The 15,004-nt window shown below is 39.7% G+C and overlaps 6 protein-coding genes across 6 annotated transcripts; 4 read left to right on the top strand and 2 right to left on the bottom strand. All coding sequences in view use genetic code 12, as the record gives it.

Moving 5' to 3' along the window:
* Positions 1–100: 100 nt before the first annotated feature.
* On the top strand, positions 101–1,233 carry CORT_0C01720 (hypothetical protein; the record flags this gene model as incomplete). Its single annotated transcript, XM_003868405.1, has 2 exons — positions 101–118; positions 451–1,233. The coding sequence occupies 2 exons, from the start codon at positions 101–103 to the stop codon at positions 1,231–1,233; spliced, it is 801 nt and encodes a 266-aa protein (XP_003868453.1).
* A 415-nt stretch (positions 1,234–1,648) lies between these two features.
* On the top strand, positions 1,649–3,457 carry CORT_0C01710 (Pex28 protein; the record flags this gene model as incomplete). Its single annotated transcript, XM_003868404.1, has 1 exon — positions 1,649–3,457. One exon carries the CDS (start codon positions 1,649–1,651, stop codon positions 3,455–3,457), a length of 1,809 nt encoding a protein of 602 aa, XP_003868452.1.
* Positions 3,458–3,480: 23 nt separating this feature from the next.
* Positions 3,481–4,920, bottom strand: CORT_0C01700 (hypothetical protein; the record flags this gene model as incomplete). The annotated part of the gene is made up of 1 exon (XM_003868403.1): positions 3,481–4,920. The coding sequence occupies one exon, from the start codon at positions 4,918–4,920 to the stop codon at positions 3,481–3,483; it is 1,440 nt and encodes a 479-aa protein (XP_003868451.1).
* A 736-nt stretch (positions 4,921–5,656) lies between these two features.
* CORT_0C01690 (Erv41 protein) lies at positions 5,657–6,715 on the top strand (the record flags this gene model as incomplete). Its single annotated transcript, XM_003868402.1, has 1 exon — positions 5,657–6,715. The coding sequence occupies one exon, from the start codon at positions 5,657–5,659 to the stop codon at positions 6,713–6,715; it is 1,059 nt and encodes a 352-aa protein (XP_003868450.1).
* Positions 6,716–7,136: 421 nt separating this feature from the next.
* Positions 7,137–12,977, top strand: CORT_0C01680 (Sen1 helicase; the record flags this gene model as incomplete). The annotated part of the gene is made up of 1 exon (XM_003868401.1): positions 7,137–12,977. The coding sequence occupies one exon, from the start codon at positions 7,137–7,139 to the stop codon at positions 12,975–12,977; it is 5,841 nt and encodes a 1,946-aa protein (XP_003868449.1).
* A 67-nt stretch (positions 12,978–13,044) lies between these two features.
* On the bottom strand, positions 13,045–14,709 carry CORT_0C01670 (hypothetical protein; the record flags this gene model as incomplete). The annotated part of the gene is made up of 1 exon (XM_003868400.1): positions 13,045–14,709. The coding sequence occupies one exon, from the start codon at positions 14,707–14,709 to the stop codon at positions 13,045–13,047; it is 1,665 nt and encodes a 554-aa protein (XP_003868448.1).
* Between the last annotated feature and the right edge of the window lie 295 nt (positions 14,710–15,004).

Here is a 15,004-nt window from a genome sequence, read left to right as displayed (position 1 = left end):
AATCTTTGACAAAAAATTTTTAAATTTCCACTTACAGAAGAGAGTTCTATTTTTACTTCTTTGATTGGAAAATAGTAAAGAATATCAAATAATTGACGTTATGTCTTTTCAAAACAAAGTATGTTTCATTGTCGTTCTTGAAATGGTTGAGAATTGAGCGTCAATTGGAGTTGCAAAGGGGAGCAATAGCTTAGAGACTACGATTTAGTCAGCCTTGTCTTATCATTTGCGCATTGTGGTGGACCTTAAATTGCTACAGGCTTAGGAGAATATGTTTATTCTGTTCTATTTTTCCAGTTTGTCTCAGCTTATCAATATCACGCTTTTGATTCGACCGAATTGGACAAAGAGAGCAATTTGCTCGTGTGATCTCTCATTTTGCGCGTAAAGGGCTGCACAGTTTCACAATTCTTCCCAAAAACATTGTACATTTACTAACAAAAGTTTTAGAATTTATACGACTTGTTGGGTAACGATGTCGAGGAAGACAATGCCGCTGCCAACCTTCCAATCAAGGAGGTTGTAAAGAAGAACATTTCTTCAAAGAAGACTGACGTTCCTCCACCATCAGCAGACCCAGCCAAAGCCAAAAAGAAATCCAAGCCAACTGGTAACGAAGGTGCTTTGAAAACCAAAAACAGCAACAAGGATGTTCCTCCACCACAATCAACTGCTACCAAACACCAAAAGAAACCATTTGACCGTCACTCAAGAACAGGTAAGACTGACTCCAACAAAAAGATCAAACAAGGTTGGGGTAACTCAGAGTCCAGAGAATTGGAAGGTGAAGCTGAAGGAACCGAAGACGCTGAAGCTGACTTGGTAGAAGAGGCTGAAGAGGAAGTGGACACTTCTCCAAAGAAGTCTCTCCAAGAATACCTCGCCGAGCAAGAGCAAAAGCAAAGGGAATTGGACGGAGCTAAGAAATTGAGAAAGGCCAATGAAGGTGCTGAACAAAAATGGAACTCAGAAGAGAAGATTGAAAAGACTCAAGAAGCTTACTATGCTGCTTCTCATCAAAAGAAGTCCAAAGCAAAGGCTCCAAAAGAAAAGGTCTTTTTGGAAATTGATGCCGTTTTTGCTGATGAGCAACCACAAGCACCTAGAGGTGGTTTCAGAGGTGGAAAGAGAGGAGGATCCAGAGGTAACAGCAGAGGTAACAGTAGAGGTAACAACAGAGGTGGCCTCAGAGGTGGAAAATCTTACAACGAAAGAGATTTCCCATCCTTGTGATAGTGTATATTTTAGGAATTGTATTTAAATTCAATGAAATGTCATACCTGCTTGGATCGTAAGTAACTTTATCAATAGATCTTTAGGATATGCTCCAATGTTTGTAGTTCGACCCTAAATATGTATCTTGTGGAAGTTATTAGTATAAAGGCCAAATCTGAGATACAGAATCTGAAACCTCTACAACCCCAGAGCACTAAACCAAGAGATCTGCAAGTTGTTGACGGGATTAGATCGGAAGTATTCAAGCTAACAAACTGCTCTTGATTTTAGTGTGAAAATTGTCATATGCGCACTCTACAAAAGTAAAGCAATATCATTCTTTTCCACCCCCACATTCAATTCAAGTTCACTCTATAGCGATTGTTTTCTCAACCACGAAAGTTCTACAAACTACAATTCAAGGTAACATATAATGGCCAAGGAAGAAGAACAATACCAATCAGTTTATTCTCCCGAGTCACCAGATGGGTCTTCGTCAAAGCAACATTATAGAGATCTCGCATTCAACTTAGTCAATAGCGCAGTCCAAAGAGGTAACAACTTAGCACAACAAAAACCTGGAAGCAAAAGAGCTCTTGCCGCGAGCACCGCTTCAACACTCTTGGAAATGAGTTTGGAAAAATTCAACAGTAATGGCAAGGGATTGCCATCTAACTTGACTGCTGAAGATATTCAACATATTGCTTCCATGCCAGATTCAGCCGAGGATAGCGAAAGCAGGGCATCCTCCACAAATAGTCACTTTGCTGATCGTATGATTGAGAAGTTATTAAAGTCGACGTTACCAGAGGATATCCCTGAGAGAGAAGTATTTGAGAAGCGGTTACGTGATCCTGAGAGGAACAAACGTCCTGGATTATCAATTGGAACATTGACATCCAATGTGAAAAAGTTGGCTACCAAGATGACTGATTTCTTTGCCTTACAGTATGCATTGATTTACATTGTCACCTGGAAACAACCAACAAAGACATTAAGTGTTCTTGTGCTATACACCGCAGCTTGTCTTTGGCCACACTTGATTGTAGCCTACCCTTTGATATTTCTTCTTTTTGGCGTTCTTATCCCTGGATATGTCCACAGGCATCCACCAAGACGTCTCGATTTGATCAAAGTCAAAAAGAGAGGACAATCCTTGCTAAGTTTTTTCAACTCCACCTCGGAGTCAAGCATTGTTGAAGATATGGTTGATGAGGATTATTTAAGAGAGGATGCCGAGGTTGCATCGTCGACGTATTCAATTTCAGATGAAGCTTCGGAAGTTACCATCTCATCTGCTCAAGTAAACACGAGCGAGGCGAAAAGCAGCAACGGATCAAAAGAGAAGAAGGAGACTGCAAGGCACAGAAAGTCCAATTTGGATCTTTTGATTAACTTACGAGACTTTCAAAACTTGACATCAGACTTAATCAAAGGGATGGATAAAGGGGAGCAATTTTACTTTGAGACTGCTGGATTCAAGGATGAGAGATTGTCGACTTTTATATTCTATGGTGTATTATTCGCCACGTTTGCCACCTTATTTCTTGGTCAGTTTATTCCATGGAGGGCTATTTTCATCCAGTCTGGCTGGGTAGGACTAATCTTATGTCACCCAAAAGCCAAAAAGTATTTGGTTGATATGAGCAACACCAGGAAGGCTAGAGCCAGAAAAGCAAAAGAAGAGGCGGAATTGACACAGGACTCTGACCTGCAAGTTTCTGACAAACCGAATGGTGAGCAAAGCTCATCTTTCATTGATGAACTTCTCAATGATGGGAAGAAATTTGATCGCGACGATATCATTGTTGATGATGCTCCAGAGGTCAGAATAGTTGAGGTGTTTCAATTGCAGATCAAGAGCATTTTAAAGCACAATTGGTCATTTTATAGATATTCAACAACCATGTATGATACTGAGAATAAAACTAGGGTTTCTGGAAAGAGACCACAGGGGGTTGAGTACTTGTCTGAGGTGTTACCGCCACATGATTGGAAATTTGATATGGGCTTTGTGAACAAGTGGGTGTTGGATACAAACCCCAAAGCTTTCATTGAAGAACGATCTTTGAAACCTGATTTGTTTATTGTTAAAGATAACGAAGAGGAAGGGTGGATATATGACAATATGGAGGGAGTTGTTCATCTGGATATCGTTTATGAATTCAGGAGAAGGAGACTATATAGGGAATGTTATAGGTATGCAAGGCCACACAAAAGGCCCAAGAGTGCACAAAAATAGACCAGATACTTTTGCTTTTTTGTCTATTCATCTTCAATTCCTGGCATCCCGAAAAATAGTAACTTGTAACAAGGAGATCTAGGATCAGTAAAGTGATTATAACTGTTATCAGTTTGAGTTCCGCAATTGAAGCAAAAACAAGTGAGACATTCACTGCACTTCATTTTGTTACATCCTTCAAACTTTTCAATCACAGCGCCACAACCAGGACATTCTTTAAGATCAGTGCCCAGCCTCAACATCTGCTCAAACAACTTATCCATCTGGTACTCGTCAATAGCTTTCAATATCTTATTTCGACCATATTTTGCATTCAATATCTTCTTCTCATGTGAGCCCTGTGCCATATGATTGTAAGCTTCCAAATCATCTATTGGTATGCCTCCATATTTCTCATCATCTCCACCAACCTTAACACAAGGTTTAAATCTTGCGTGATACGATTTTCGACAATCGTTACAGAATGCATACTTACATTTTGGACACATAACCAACTTTTCATTCAAGTCTTCTCGAAAGATGACTTCATCACAACCTATTCGGGGACATTTGACAAGCCTATTTGGTAAGAGCTTTCCAATCATCTCATACTGACCTTTCTTGAAAAGAGTCAAATACCGCTGTATCAATTCAGGCAGTAGTAATTTTTTAAGCTTGCTTGCTGCAACTGGGGGAATTAACAATTTAATCACCATATCCTTAACCCCTTCATCCTTCAATGTCCATGTCTCTAACTTCATCAACTCATCTCGGGCAGTAATGTAGTTTTTGGTGCAACTGTATTCAGGGCAATGAATTTTATCCACCTCTCCTTGGACTATACTAGTAGTGAAGTATGTTTTTAAGCAATCATTGCAAAAAACGTGTGAGCATTCATCAAATTGTGTGCAATTTATTCCTTTCTGTCCAATCTGGCATATCTCACACGTGAATGTTTGTGTGTTGAACAATTCTTCTTTAGCGTGTACATCAAAAGCTAATATATGATTATATTGATCGATATCTGAGACTTCGATTATGGGAGGTAGTAGCTCATCTACGTAAGATTGTGAGCTTTCTCGCAAATAATCAATGATACTAAATATCACCCTGTCCTTGTAATCTCTCCATATTTGAAATAACTTGTCTTCAACCTCTTTGATCTTCTCCTGTTTCATCACCGAACATGACAAGTTGAGTGAGGGTGGGTTTTCATCTGGGTATCCTTGTAGTAGATGGAAGTGTAGCCAAAGTGGGGGCAAAAATGTGACCTTCTTGGATGCTAAAGGTATATTCAGTCCATCCTTGCCTTCTGCTATTAAGTTTATTGATTTCTCCTCATCGATTTGTAGTGGTAACTCTATTGACCCGTCGAGGTTGTTGTAATCAACTTTTAGTTTATCAAAAATGAGTGAGCATGACTGTAGCTCTTGTATATCTGGATCTTCGGAAAACTCTATTTCTTTGGTCTCGTCTTCACTCATGCTTCAGAGTAGAAATGTATCCTGAAATGAGTCTTCTGAATGGCGAAATCTCTAAAAAGAATGAACCATACACAAAAGTGCGTTCTTGTTAATTATTATGTAAGCATACATGAAACCTGACTCCCGACTATTGTCAAGATGTCAACAAGTGCTGATTAGGTATTTCAAGAGGTACTTGCTATACTAACGACTACTCATACATCACCACAGGCTCTGAAAACCTTTCAAAGTATACCCTTTTGAAGTTTTTTGCCCCATAAATATTAATTAAAGTTAATTGGATGCAAAAACAACAACAAAAATGTAAAATTTCACCAACTGTTGCCATTCACCCTGTACTCTTTTTTGCTGCCTCTGTATCCTTAGTCAAAAAGTGTTACGGTAGTGGAGGCTCCAATGCTACTAGTTTGGTGACAGGGAATTTTCGATGTAGTCTTCATGGAATTAGTGCTGAAGTGATATCATCAACTAAAACCAATGAAGACATCTGCTTATTTTTTGGAAATAATTAACTCTTTGGTAAAAGTACAATGTAGCTACGCTAAGCCTTCAAGACACTCTAAGAATTCAGTTCTACTTAGTTAGCACTACTACTTTTCATGCACCCTAGTGCACTCCAATTGTACCAAAGCGCACGAAAAAAATAATCAAGAATTCGAATCGTGTCAACAAATAGCTGAGTCCGTCAGTACCTGATACCTTGGAACTTTGCATAATTTCATAGCCTACACATTCTATGGACTCCTTTTCCAAACGGGTGAAAACTTTTGACGCGTTTCCAAAAGTAGACCCCCAGCATCAGGTACGATCGCAAAGAGGCGGTCTTTCCACTTTACTTACATACTTTTTTGGCTTACTTATATTGTGGGTTGAGATTGGTGGTTATATAGGCGGGTATGTGGATCGACAATTCATTGTTGATGATGTTTTACGATCTGATTTGACTATAAATCTTGATATGATTGTGGCAATGCCGTGTGAATTTCTACACACAAATGCTGTGGATATCGCCGGAGACAGATTTCTTGCCGGTGAGACATTGAACTTCGAAGGACTTAAGTTTTTCATCCCATCTGGGTTCTCTATAAATAACCCAAACGATTTCCATGAAACTCCCGATTTGGATGAAGTTATGCAAGAGAGCTTGAGAGCTGAATTCAGTCAATTGGGTCGAAGGGTGAACGAAGGAGCTCCTGCTTGTCATATCTTTGGCTCTATACCAGTAAATCAAGTTAAAGGGGAATTCAGGATAACAGCAAAGGGATTAGGGTACAAAGACAGACTGTTTGTGCCAGTGGAAGCACTTAATTTCAGCCACGTAATACAGGAATTTTCATATGGTGATTTTTTCCCCTTTTTAAACAATCCATTGGATGCTACAGGTAAGGTGACTGAGGAAAACTTGCAAATATACCTCTATCATTCAAAGGTTGTTCCCACATTGTACGAGAAGCTAGGTTTGGAGGTTGACACGACCCAATACTCCTTGACAGAGAATCACCACATCGTGAAAGTCAACCCACACTCCAAAAAACCACAAGGGATACCGGGAATATATTTTGCTTACGAATTTGAGCCAATAAAGTTGATCATACGTGAAAAAAGAATCCCTTTCCTACAGTTTATTGCTAAATTGGGGACAATCGTAGGTGGTATTATAGTAGCGGCCGGATATCTCTTCAAATTGTATGAGAAATTTCTAGTACTACTTTTTGGAAAAAAGTATGTTGAACAAGGTAAGGAAAAGAAGGAAGGAGGTTTGTTGGACAAGGAGAATCCAAAAATATTGGAGTAAATTTGAATTGTTTCAAGACTCATTAGTAAAGATTGTGATACAAGTCCCCACCTTTGTACATAGCTTCTAAGTTAATAATTCAAATGGCTTTGATTTTGTAAGGCATGGGGTTTACATTTATGTAAAGACCGACAATCTTATCTTCATCTGTTGAACGTGTTTGTGCTCATAAGATTTTTGATGAGTTCTTGGTAGCGACACTTCAACTTCAGAAGCGTCTCTCACATTTCTTCTAAAAAAATTGATTCATCATGATCTCTTCAAAGTCAGTCCAAGAGCATTTGGAAACGACACGCGTTTCATATTAATCGTTCTCTTTACAAAAACACAGTTATACTATTCAAGTAATTTGAGTGTTTTCTTTGAAAGAAACCGGTGATTTTGTTGTTTACTAAAAGTTTTACGTTCCCATTTACCTCAAATGATGAGCGTGCAACAAAACGCCGCTAGTGATGACAAAGAATACGATGATCTCGTATCAATCATTAGGAGGTCTCTCGATGGAGCCCGTGATGGATCCGTACACGAACAGGCCATTACACGTAGCCATGATTACTTGATGCAACACACGTCAACAGATCATTGGTTCTGCAACCAACACCTTTATCCGATTGCGACCTACTCGTTGATCCTTTTTTCGTTCCCAAATAGCTCATATGGCCCAGACCTACAACCCAGCATTGCCAGATGCCTAACTACTTGTGAAAATTGTCTACGCTGTTTCAGCAAAGGAAAAGCCGAGTTAAGACTAAGCTTTGCTACTAAGAGACGAATTCCAATCACCAACGTCCAGCAATTCTTGAATACAATAACTGCATGGGAGAGTTCGATATTATCACCATCGATTAAAGCATCATACCTGCGCGTTGGTTCGATACGTACAGACACAGACGAACAACTCAAGGTTGCGATTCACTGGTGCATGAATAATCCCGATATCTTGAGACAATATAAACCAATTAGCGACACTTTTTCAAAAATAATTTCTACATTGATCAACCAACTGAATGATTATATACCACAAAATTTGCTACCAGGATTGGTTTATCTATTGTTTGAGGGGATAGGTGATGAAAAATCGTGGGTGACTAGATGGATCATGAAATTGAGACATAAACAGGTGGTGTACGACAAAGTAGGACTCAATGAAGCAGTTGTACAGGAGTTTAATATCTATTTATACAAGATTCAAGATCCGTCTTTTTACACTGACAAAAACGCAATCACGTTTTGGCAAAATTTTAGTCATATCGTGGACTTTGTTAATGATGATGCATTTGAAACCAGACTTAATATGCCAATGGACATTGAAGTTATGAGTCAATACAAAAACTTAAGACTATACCCCATAATAAGACTTCTTGCAAATAGTTTAATGTCCGGTTTGAATGAGCCTCTACCGATCTTGTTGAAAGTGTTTGGAAAGCTCTTGTGTCGCTTAAACTCACGTTTGTGGTCAGAAACCGGACCAATCACCCACCTGCAAATTTTAGACTGCGTCAAGTTTAATCCTGCATTTCGCAAGCAATTGTTACAAGCTCCAATGGAAGAGCAAACTGGGAACGATTTGAATTTAAACGACTTGCTACAATGGATGCACAGGATGGTCGAATCGGTTCCTCTGTCTGAGAAAGAAAATGTTTGTGTAAAGTTGAGCGTGTTCTTATTGAACTTTTCGGTTGACGGCACAACAAATAATTCGGGTGTGAAAAAAGAGACATACTTGAGAAACTTTGGATGCAAGCTACTCAACAGAGCTTTTGAGTTCGACGATGAGGGTGATTTGAGTAATGCAAATTATACAGTAAAGCTACTGACTCATAGGCAAGCGAGAGCTAAGATTGATTGTGTCAGTGAAGCTTTAGTTGCATTAGCTGTGAACGCGAAAAGTGAATACGCTATAGATCTTATTACTAAGTGCATCAGGTACGATGTCGCCATTCTAAGCCACAACAGTGTGTTGTTGCTCGAATATAAAATCCCTTTAATGTATGACACATTTCCATTGCTTTGGGAAGCTTTAGCAAAGTCGAGAATAAACCTGGATGCGAGTTTTGCAAAAGAGATTATAAAGTGTCTCAAGAAATTGATTCTTGTGGTAAAATTTCATCCCACAAAAGTTGAAGGTGTTAACAAGCGGTTAACGGGGGCGAAGGAGCAACACGAAAGGTCTTTGGAAGTTGTAACCAAATATGCAAACCTGATATTTGGCAACATCAGCCTTGCACCTCAGACTGTTCTCAAAGAAATTTTGAGCGATATACATTGTGTCGACGCTATATGGTCTTGTATTTTCTCTCCATTGATCACTCAATCGGCTTTGGAGCTTTTAAGTCAAGTTTATGAAGGAAGTGGGAGGTTTGAGTGTGTTGAGGAAAGTTTGAGTCACAATTTCAAATTAACCTTGAGTGCAATTAATTACAGTCTCTCGGTATTGACTAATTTGGAAGCATTCGAGCCAACACCCAAAGCAGTAAGGATTATCATGGATGTTGTGAAAGCACTTACAGATCCCTTGAGTTCAATTTTATCCTTAAAGGACGTTGCAGGGGCATTTAAGGAAGTTGAACAATTTTGGAGCGCGACTTTATCATTTTTGGTTATGATCTACCAAAAGGCAGTGTTTTGGGCTGGTAAGTATCACATGCACGAGTTGGTCGACTTCACCAGGGACACTTTGGATTTGAGTAATCAATTATTGGAATCTTTTCGTCCATTTACCGACGCAATCAGACCGTACGCTGGTGAAAAATCTGCATCCAATTTGTTTGCAGTTTTTATGAATGCATTCCAATACATGGTGTCGTGGCTTAAATTAGGGGACTCAGCCCTCTTAGACTCATGTGTGGCTCTTGTTTTCAAAGTATTTGATTTGGCCAAAGATCGGAAGTTTGTCATGGATGATGGCATAATTGAAAAGCTCGCAAACTTCGGTGTAAGAGCAAAAAAATTCAATAACAAATTGAAGGAGGAACAGCGAAATGATATTATATCGCGAGCAAGGCTGGTCAATGAGAACTTGGTCAACAAGATTGTTGAAAATGCATATGCGAAAGACCAATCGAAAATCGAATTTGTCAAGGAGGTATCGCCAACTACTGCAATCAAATTTCAAAGTACGGCAAAGCAGCAACAAACATTGGCGAGATTTGGACATGTTACAAGTGAGCCTCCGGTTGCTCCTCCACCAAAGGAAGTTAAGGGACTCAATAGTCTTGAGAACATTCGCCGGGAGCTAAACAACTCTCGGGTTGCCGCCAAGCCGGTAAAACCACCAGCACACGTTCCTGCACCTCCACGTCCGGCTGGTTTCAATTCCAAAAGGGCGCCACCAGTGATAGGCCGATCTCTAAATACTCTCAGACATAAGAAAGTCACATCAGATTCGTCAGACGATGAAGGCGATATCGACACCAGTGACCTATTTGTTACCAAGAAAAAGGTGTCTAAAATTACAGAGCTTGACATGAACGGGAAAGTGATCAATCTGATTGATAGAATACCAAAAAACAGAGCGCAGACTGAAAAGCTGGACAAGGAAAGGATGAGATTAAGATTGAATGTGGACCTCAAGCTGTTGTATCTCACTATATTGCAATGGAGCTACAACCTTAGAAATGATTATCCTTCGGGTGACAAGTCAGCATACACCAAGGTTAAGAACACTTACAAAGACGTCAATGAATATGTATCCGTGATGGAGCCATTGTTCATGCTTGAATGCTGGCAACAAATTCAATCAGCGAGAGATACTGTAGTTGAGGATCCGTTTCAAATTCTTGTGGGAACAAGAACGTCAGTGGATGGGTTCTATGATGTATTCACGTCAATGAGCAAAAAAACGATTGAGAATAGAAAGTTGACGGAGAGTGACTTACTTGTGATTGCGTGTGACAACGAATCAATCATCCAGCCTAAGGAGAGAAGAAATTATATCAAGTCTCCCAACACTGCCTGCTGTTTGGCGAAAATTCGCGAAATCAAATATGTTAATCCTGAGTACTCAGATGTTACATTGAGAATAGCAAAAACTTCTCCACTTGTGGGAACATTAGCACCCAAGGCAACAATCATTGGTATGAGGGTGATGCAAATGGTTACCGTAGAGAGAGAATTTTCGTCATTGCGAGGATTGCAGTACTATGACTTGGTGGATTCGATCATTCTGGCAACTCCCACCGTTCCAAAACAAGTTGATGACAAGGATGTGGAACACATGCATAAACTTTACGATGTAAACATGTCACAAGCAAAGGCTATTATTGGCTCTTATCAAAGTGAAGGATTTTCCTTGATTCAAGGACCACCCGGGACGGGTAAAACAAAGACTATCTTGGGTATAGTTGGATATTCATTGTCTCATGGAACAAATGAGAAAGTCATTGAGATGCCTTCCAAGTCCCTGTCTCCACCATCGAAGGCCAAAATTTTAATCTGTGCGCCAAGTAATGCAGCAGTTGATGAATTGGTGGTAAGATTGAGAAACGGGGTTAAAAATTCAAAAGGTGAACATATGCCTTTGAAGGTTGTTAGACTTGGAAGAAGTGACGCCATCAACCCAGCGGTGAAGGACTTAACATTGGAAGAGTTAGTTGACAAGGAGTTGCAAACTAAGCAAGTGGAAGTCGTAACTGATCCAAATCTTAGGTCCGAGCTCAACAAAATGACTCAAGAAAGAGACAGGCTTAGATCAAGACTCAATGATGAGACGTTGGACCCGAAGGAGAAAGATGGCGTGCAACAAAAGTTGCTTGAGATTAATAAACAAAGAAGCGAGCTAACCAAAAAACTTGATGATCAAAGAGAACGATCATCCATCGCATACAGAAACAAGGAAATTGATAGAAGAAATATTCAAGCAAGAATATTGTCCGAAGCCAACATTTTGTGTGCCACCTTGTCGGGATCCGCACACGATTTGGTTGCAAATTTATCAGTGACTTTTGATCAAGTGATTATCGATGAAGCATGTCAGTGTTTAGAACTGGCAGCAATAATTCCACTCCGATACGGTTGTAAAAAGTGTATTATGGTTGGTGACCCAAATCAATTACCACCTACAGTGTTGTCCCAATCGGCTGCATCTTTAAATTACGATCAGAGCTTATTTGTCAGAATGCAACAAAATTACCCTGACTCCGTTTACTTGTTGAACACGCAATACAGAATGCATCCTATGATTTCTAAATTTCCAAGTGCCGAATTTTATCAGTCTAAGTTAATTGACGGCCCAGGAATGAAGGAGAAAAATACACGACCCTGGCATTTGATTGACCCATTGTCGCCGTACAGATTTTTTGATATTGTGAGTAGGCATGAGAAGAATGAGTTGACACGTTCATTGTTCAACAAAGAAGAAGCCAATGTTTGTTTGCAATTGGTACAGAAAATGATGACAATGGTTCCGCAAAGTGACATCGCAGGTAAAATTGGTATAATCTCACCATATAAAGAACAAATCAGAACCATTAAAAGTGTATTTGAAAGAGCTTATGGGAGATTAATATTCAATGAAATAGATTTCAACACAGTAGATGGGTTCCAAGGTCAGGAAAAAGAAATTATTATCATGTCATGTGTTAGAGCTAGTGCTAACGGAAATGTTGGATTCTTAAGTGATGTTCGTCGTATGAATGTGGCGCTTACCAGAGCGTGCACTACACTATGGATTTTGGGGAATAAGACTTCATTGGAGAGGGATGCGGTGTGGAAGAGGTTGCTAGAGGATGCCGAGAAAAGAAACACAGTGACAAAGGCTCATTCCGGATTTTTGACCAACTATGCAACTGCATCATCATTCAATTCCATCGATAGAACTCCAAAGAGGCACCAAATGGATGGGCTGCAACCTAAAAGCAAGAAGCAAAAAGTTAAAGCTAGTCAGTACTTGCCAAAGAAACCAAATGGAAGTTTTACTTCTCCAGCAGTTACAAACCCCCCTTCAACGAGCTTCACAAAACCAATACGTCCGACCTCTTCTGGAACTCTTCCACTCAGACCGGGAAATACAAATCCTATGATGGAGAACAAAGTCGATGGAGCAAAAGTTGTCAATGCAGAAAGTTCTAAGCCATCAGGGGTGGTACCGCCCAAAATTAAAAAACTACCAGTCAACCCAAGTGTCGATAACCGACCCAATCCGACTTCTTCAGGCACACTTCCAAAGAAACCTCTTGGTCCGACATCATCCGGTATCGTTCTTCCGCCTAAGCCTAAAGCACCAAATTTATTTATCAAAAGGAAACCACCCCCTAGAAAATGAACTCAGCATTACTTAATAGCATTTACATTATATTTACACACAAGGAGTACACATTTGCATTATTACATCAACTCTGTTTCAATTGCTTTGATCCTGGATTATGACCTTCTTTGGACACAATAAGTATTGCCTCGGTAACTGCGGTGATCTCATGGTTGACCAATTGCAGCAAAATTTCCAGCGAGTCCACATCAGAAATTAATTTGGCAGCCAGCTCTAACTGATCTCTAGTTTGAGTCAATACATGTAGTACAGGTGTAGCATCACCATCAGCTTTAGACCCTTTCAAAATTTGCTCAAGCTTTTCCTCTTGTGAAGTCATTAATTGTTGTATTTGAGCCCATTGTTTGTTGCGTTCATGGTAGAGTGCTGCCGTCTTGGATGTATTTATCACTTGATCGTTTAAAGCTTCTACCCGTAGTCGTAGAAAGGTGGTAATAGGCCCTACATCCAAAGTTGTAGCTGTATTGCTATTTGGTTTGAGTTGAGGTGTCTCGCTTCTTCTTGGAACATGCAGAATAACCTTATGAAAAAAACCTTGAACTTGATTTTTAAGTAGTCTCGAATTTTGGGCACCCGTGGCATACCCTTTCTCGAATGCCGTTGGGCCATGTCCGTGATTCATTAACGATTCGTCGTGTGGAGGAGGGGTATTTTGCCGTGTAATATTGGATGTGGCTACCGGAGGAGGTTCGTAAGGCTTCATTCCAATGGATCTTTCTGCATCGTTCTCGCTGAAAGCACTGATATTGTTGTTAGCCTTAGGCTGCGATATGGAATATTCTAATTTGGTTTCGGAATTGGAATTTACTTTCTCAGGCATGGTGAATGAGAGATCTATAGTTTGTTCCTTTACCAAGGTTGCTAGCTCAGACTCAGGTAGGCCATTGTATGATAAATAGTCTAGTAAAATTTCTCGCCCATCCAGTTCCAAATATCGCAAATTCTCTCCATATGTAGCAGTTCTGCTCTCCAAAACACTAGTGGTGTCCTCTATCTCCTTGTTTAATACTGATTTTTTATTCTGTAAAACTGCGATCCGCTTTTGAAGATCTCCAATCTCGTCATCTACAACTGCAGACTCATTCAATAGCTCAGCAAGTTTGGCACCATGGGCACTCTTGATACTCTTTGCTTTCTTTATTTTTTGCAAAACTCTATCACGTTTCGAGTTCCAAGTGTTAAAGTAGGTATTCACTGATTTTGTATACGACACGTCCTTTGAATATAGCTCATTTAATGAAAAGTAGCATTCAGACAACTGATGAAAAATTTGCAGAACCGCTGACCTTATCTCAGTCACATTTGAATTTCCATCGTTCAATAAAGTGTTATAGTTTTGCGTGTGCTCCACTAACTGTCTCTCAAGCGTACTTATTCGTCCTGAAAGATACTGTATTGGCTCATTAAAGTTTTGGTTGTTCAGAGGTGGCACAAGCTCCGATAAATGCAACAGGCCCAATTTCAATGTGTTATCGGAATCTGCTAAATTTGCATCTGACTGACCACTGGGATGTAATATGTCCTTCTTAAAACAAGGTTCCTCTGGAAGATCCCCGTGTTTGTCTGTTATAAACTCCTCTGGATCATGCTCGAATTCATCGTCATCATAACTTTCACTTTCCGAAACTGGCACCTGTTGTTGGTACTGAGCATGATTTCTTGGCGATTTCGCTTTCAATTCACTCTTGAGAGTTGACGCTAGATTTATTGATTCGTATTCATTATCCATTGATGTGGAGTTGTTTACTTTGTTGAGAAGATATGATTATCTTATCTTTTTTAATTTCTGAGGATCCACAGTACAGACGGAGAATCGACACATAGAAAATTCCCAGTTGTCAACGACTATATTTAAAGCTCCCTTATATAATTAGAGTAGTTGTTGCTTCTTGAATACTATTTCTTACTACGTCGTTTGATGTTGGTTTGCCTTCGGTAAAAAGAATGAGCTTAGTTTATGAATTGCAACCTTTCCGTGAACGCTGAATTTAACCCCGAGTAAGCCACTCTCAATCAAGTTGCAC

This window comes from Candida orthopsilosis (assembly GCF_000315875.1).
Source record: "Candida orthopsilosis Co 90-125, chromosome 3 draft sequence".
NCBI lineage: Eukaryota > Fungi > Ascomycota > Pichiomycetes > Serinales > Debaryomycetaceae > Lodderomyces > Lodderomyces orthopsilosis.
Note: the sequence above shows the minus strand (reverse complement) of the source record. Positions and strands in the feature narration are given on the sequence as shown.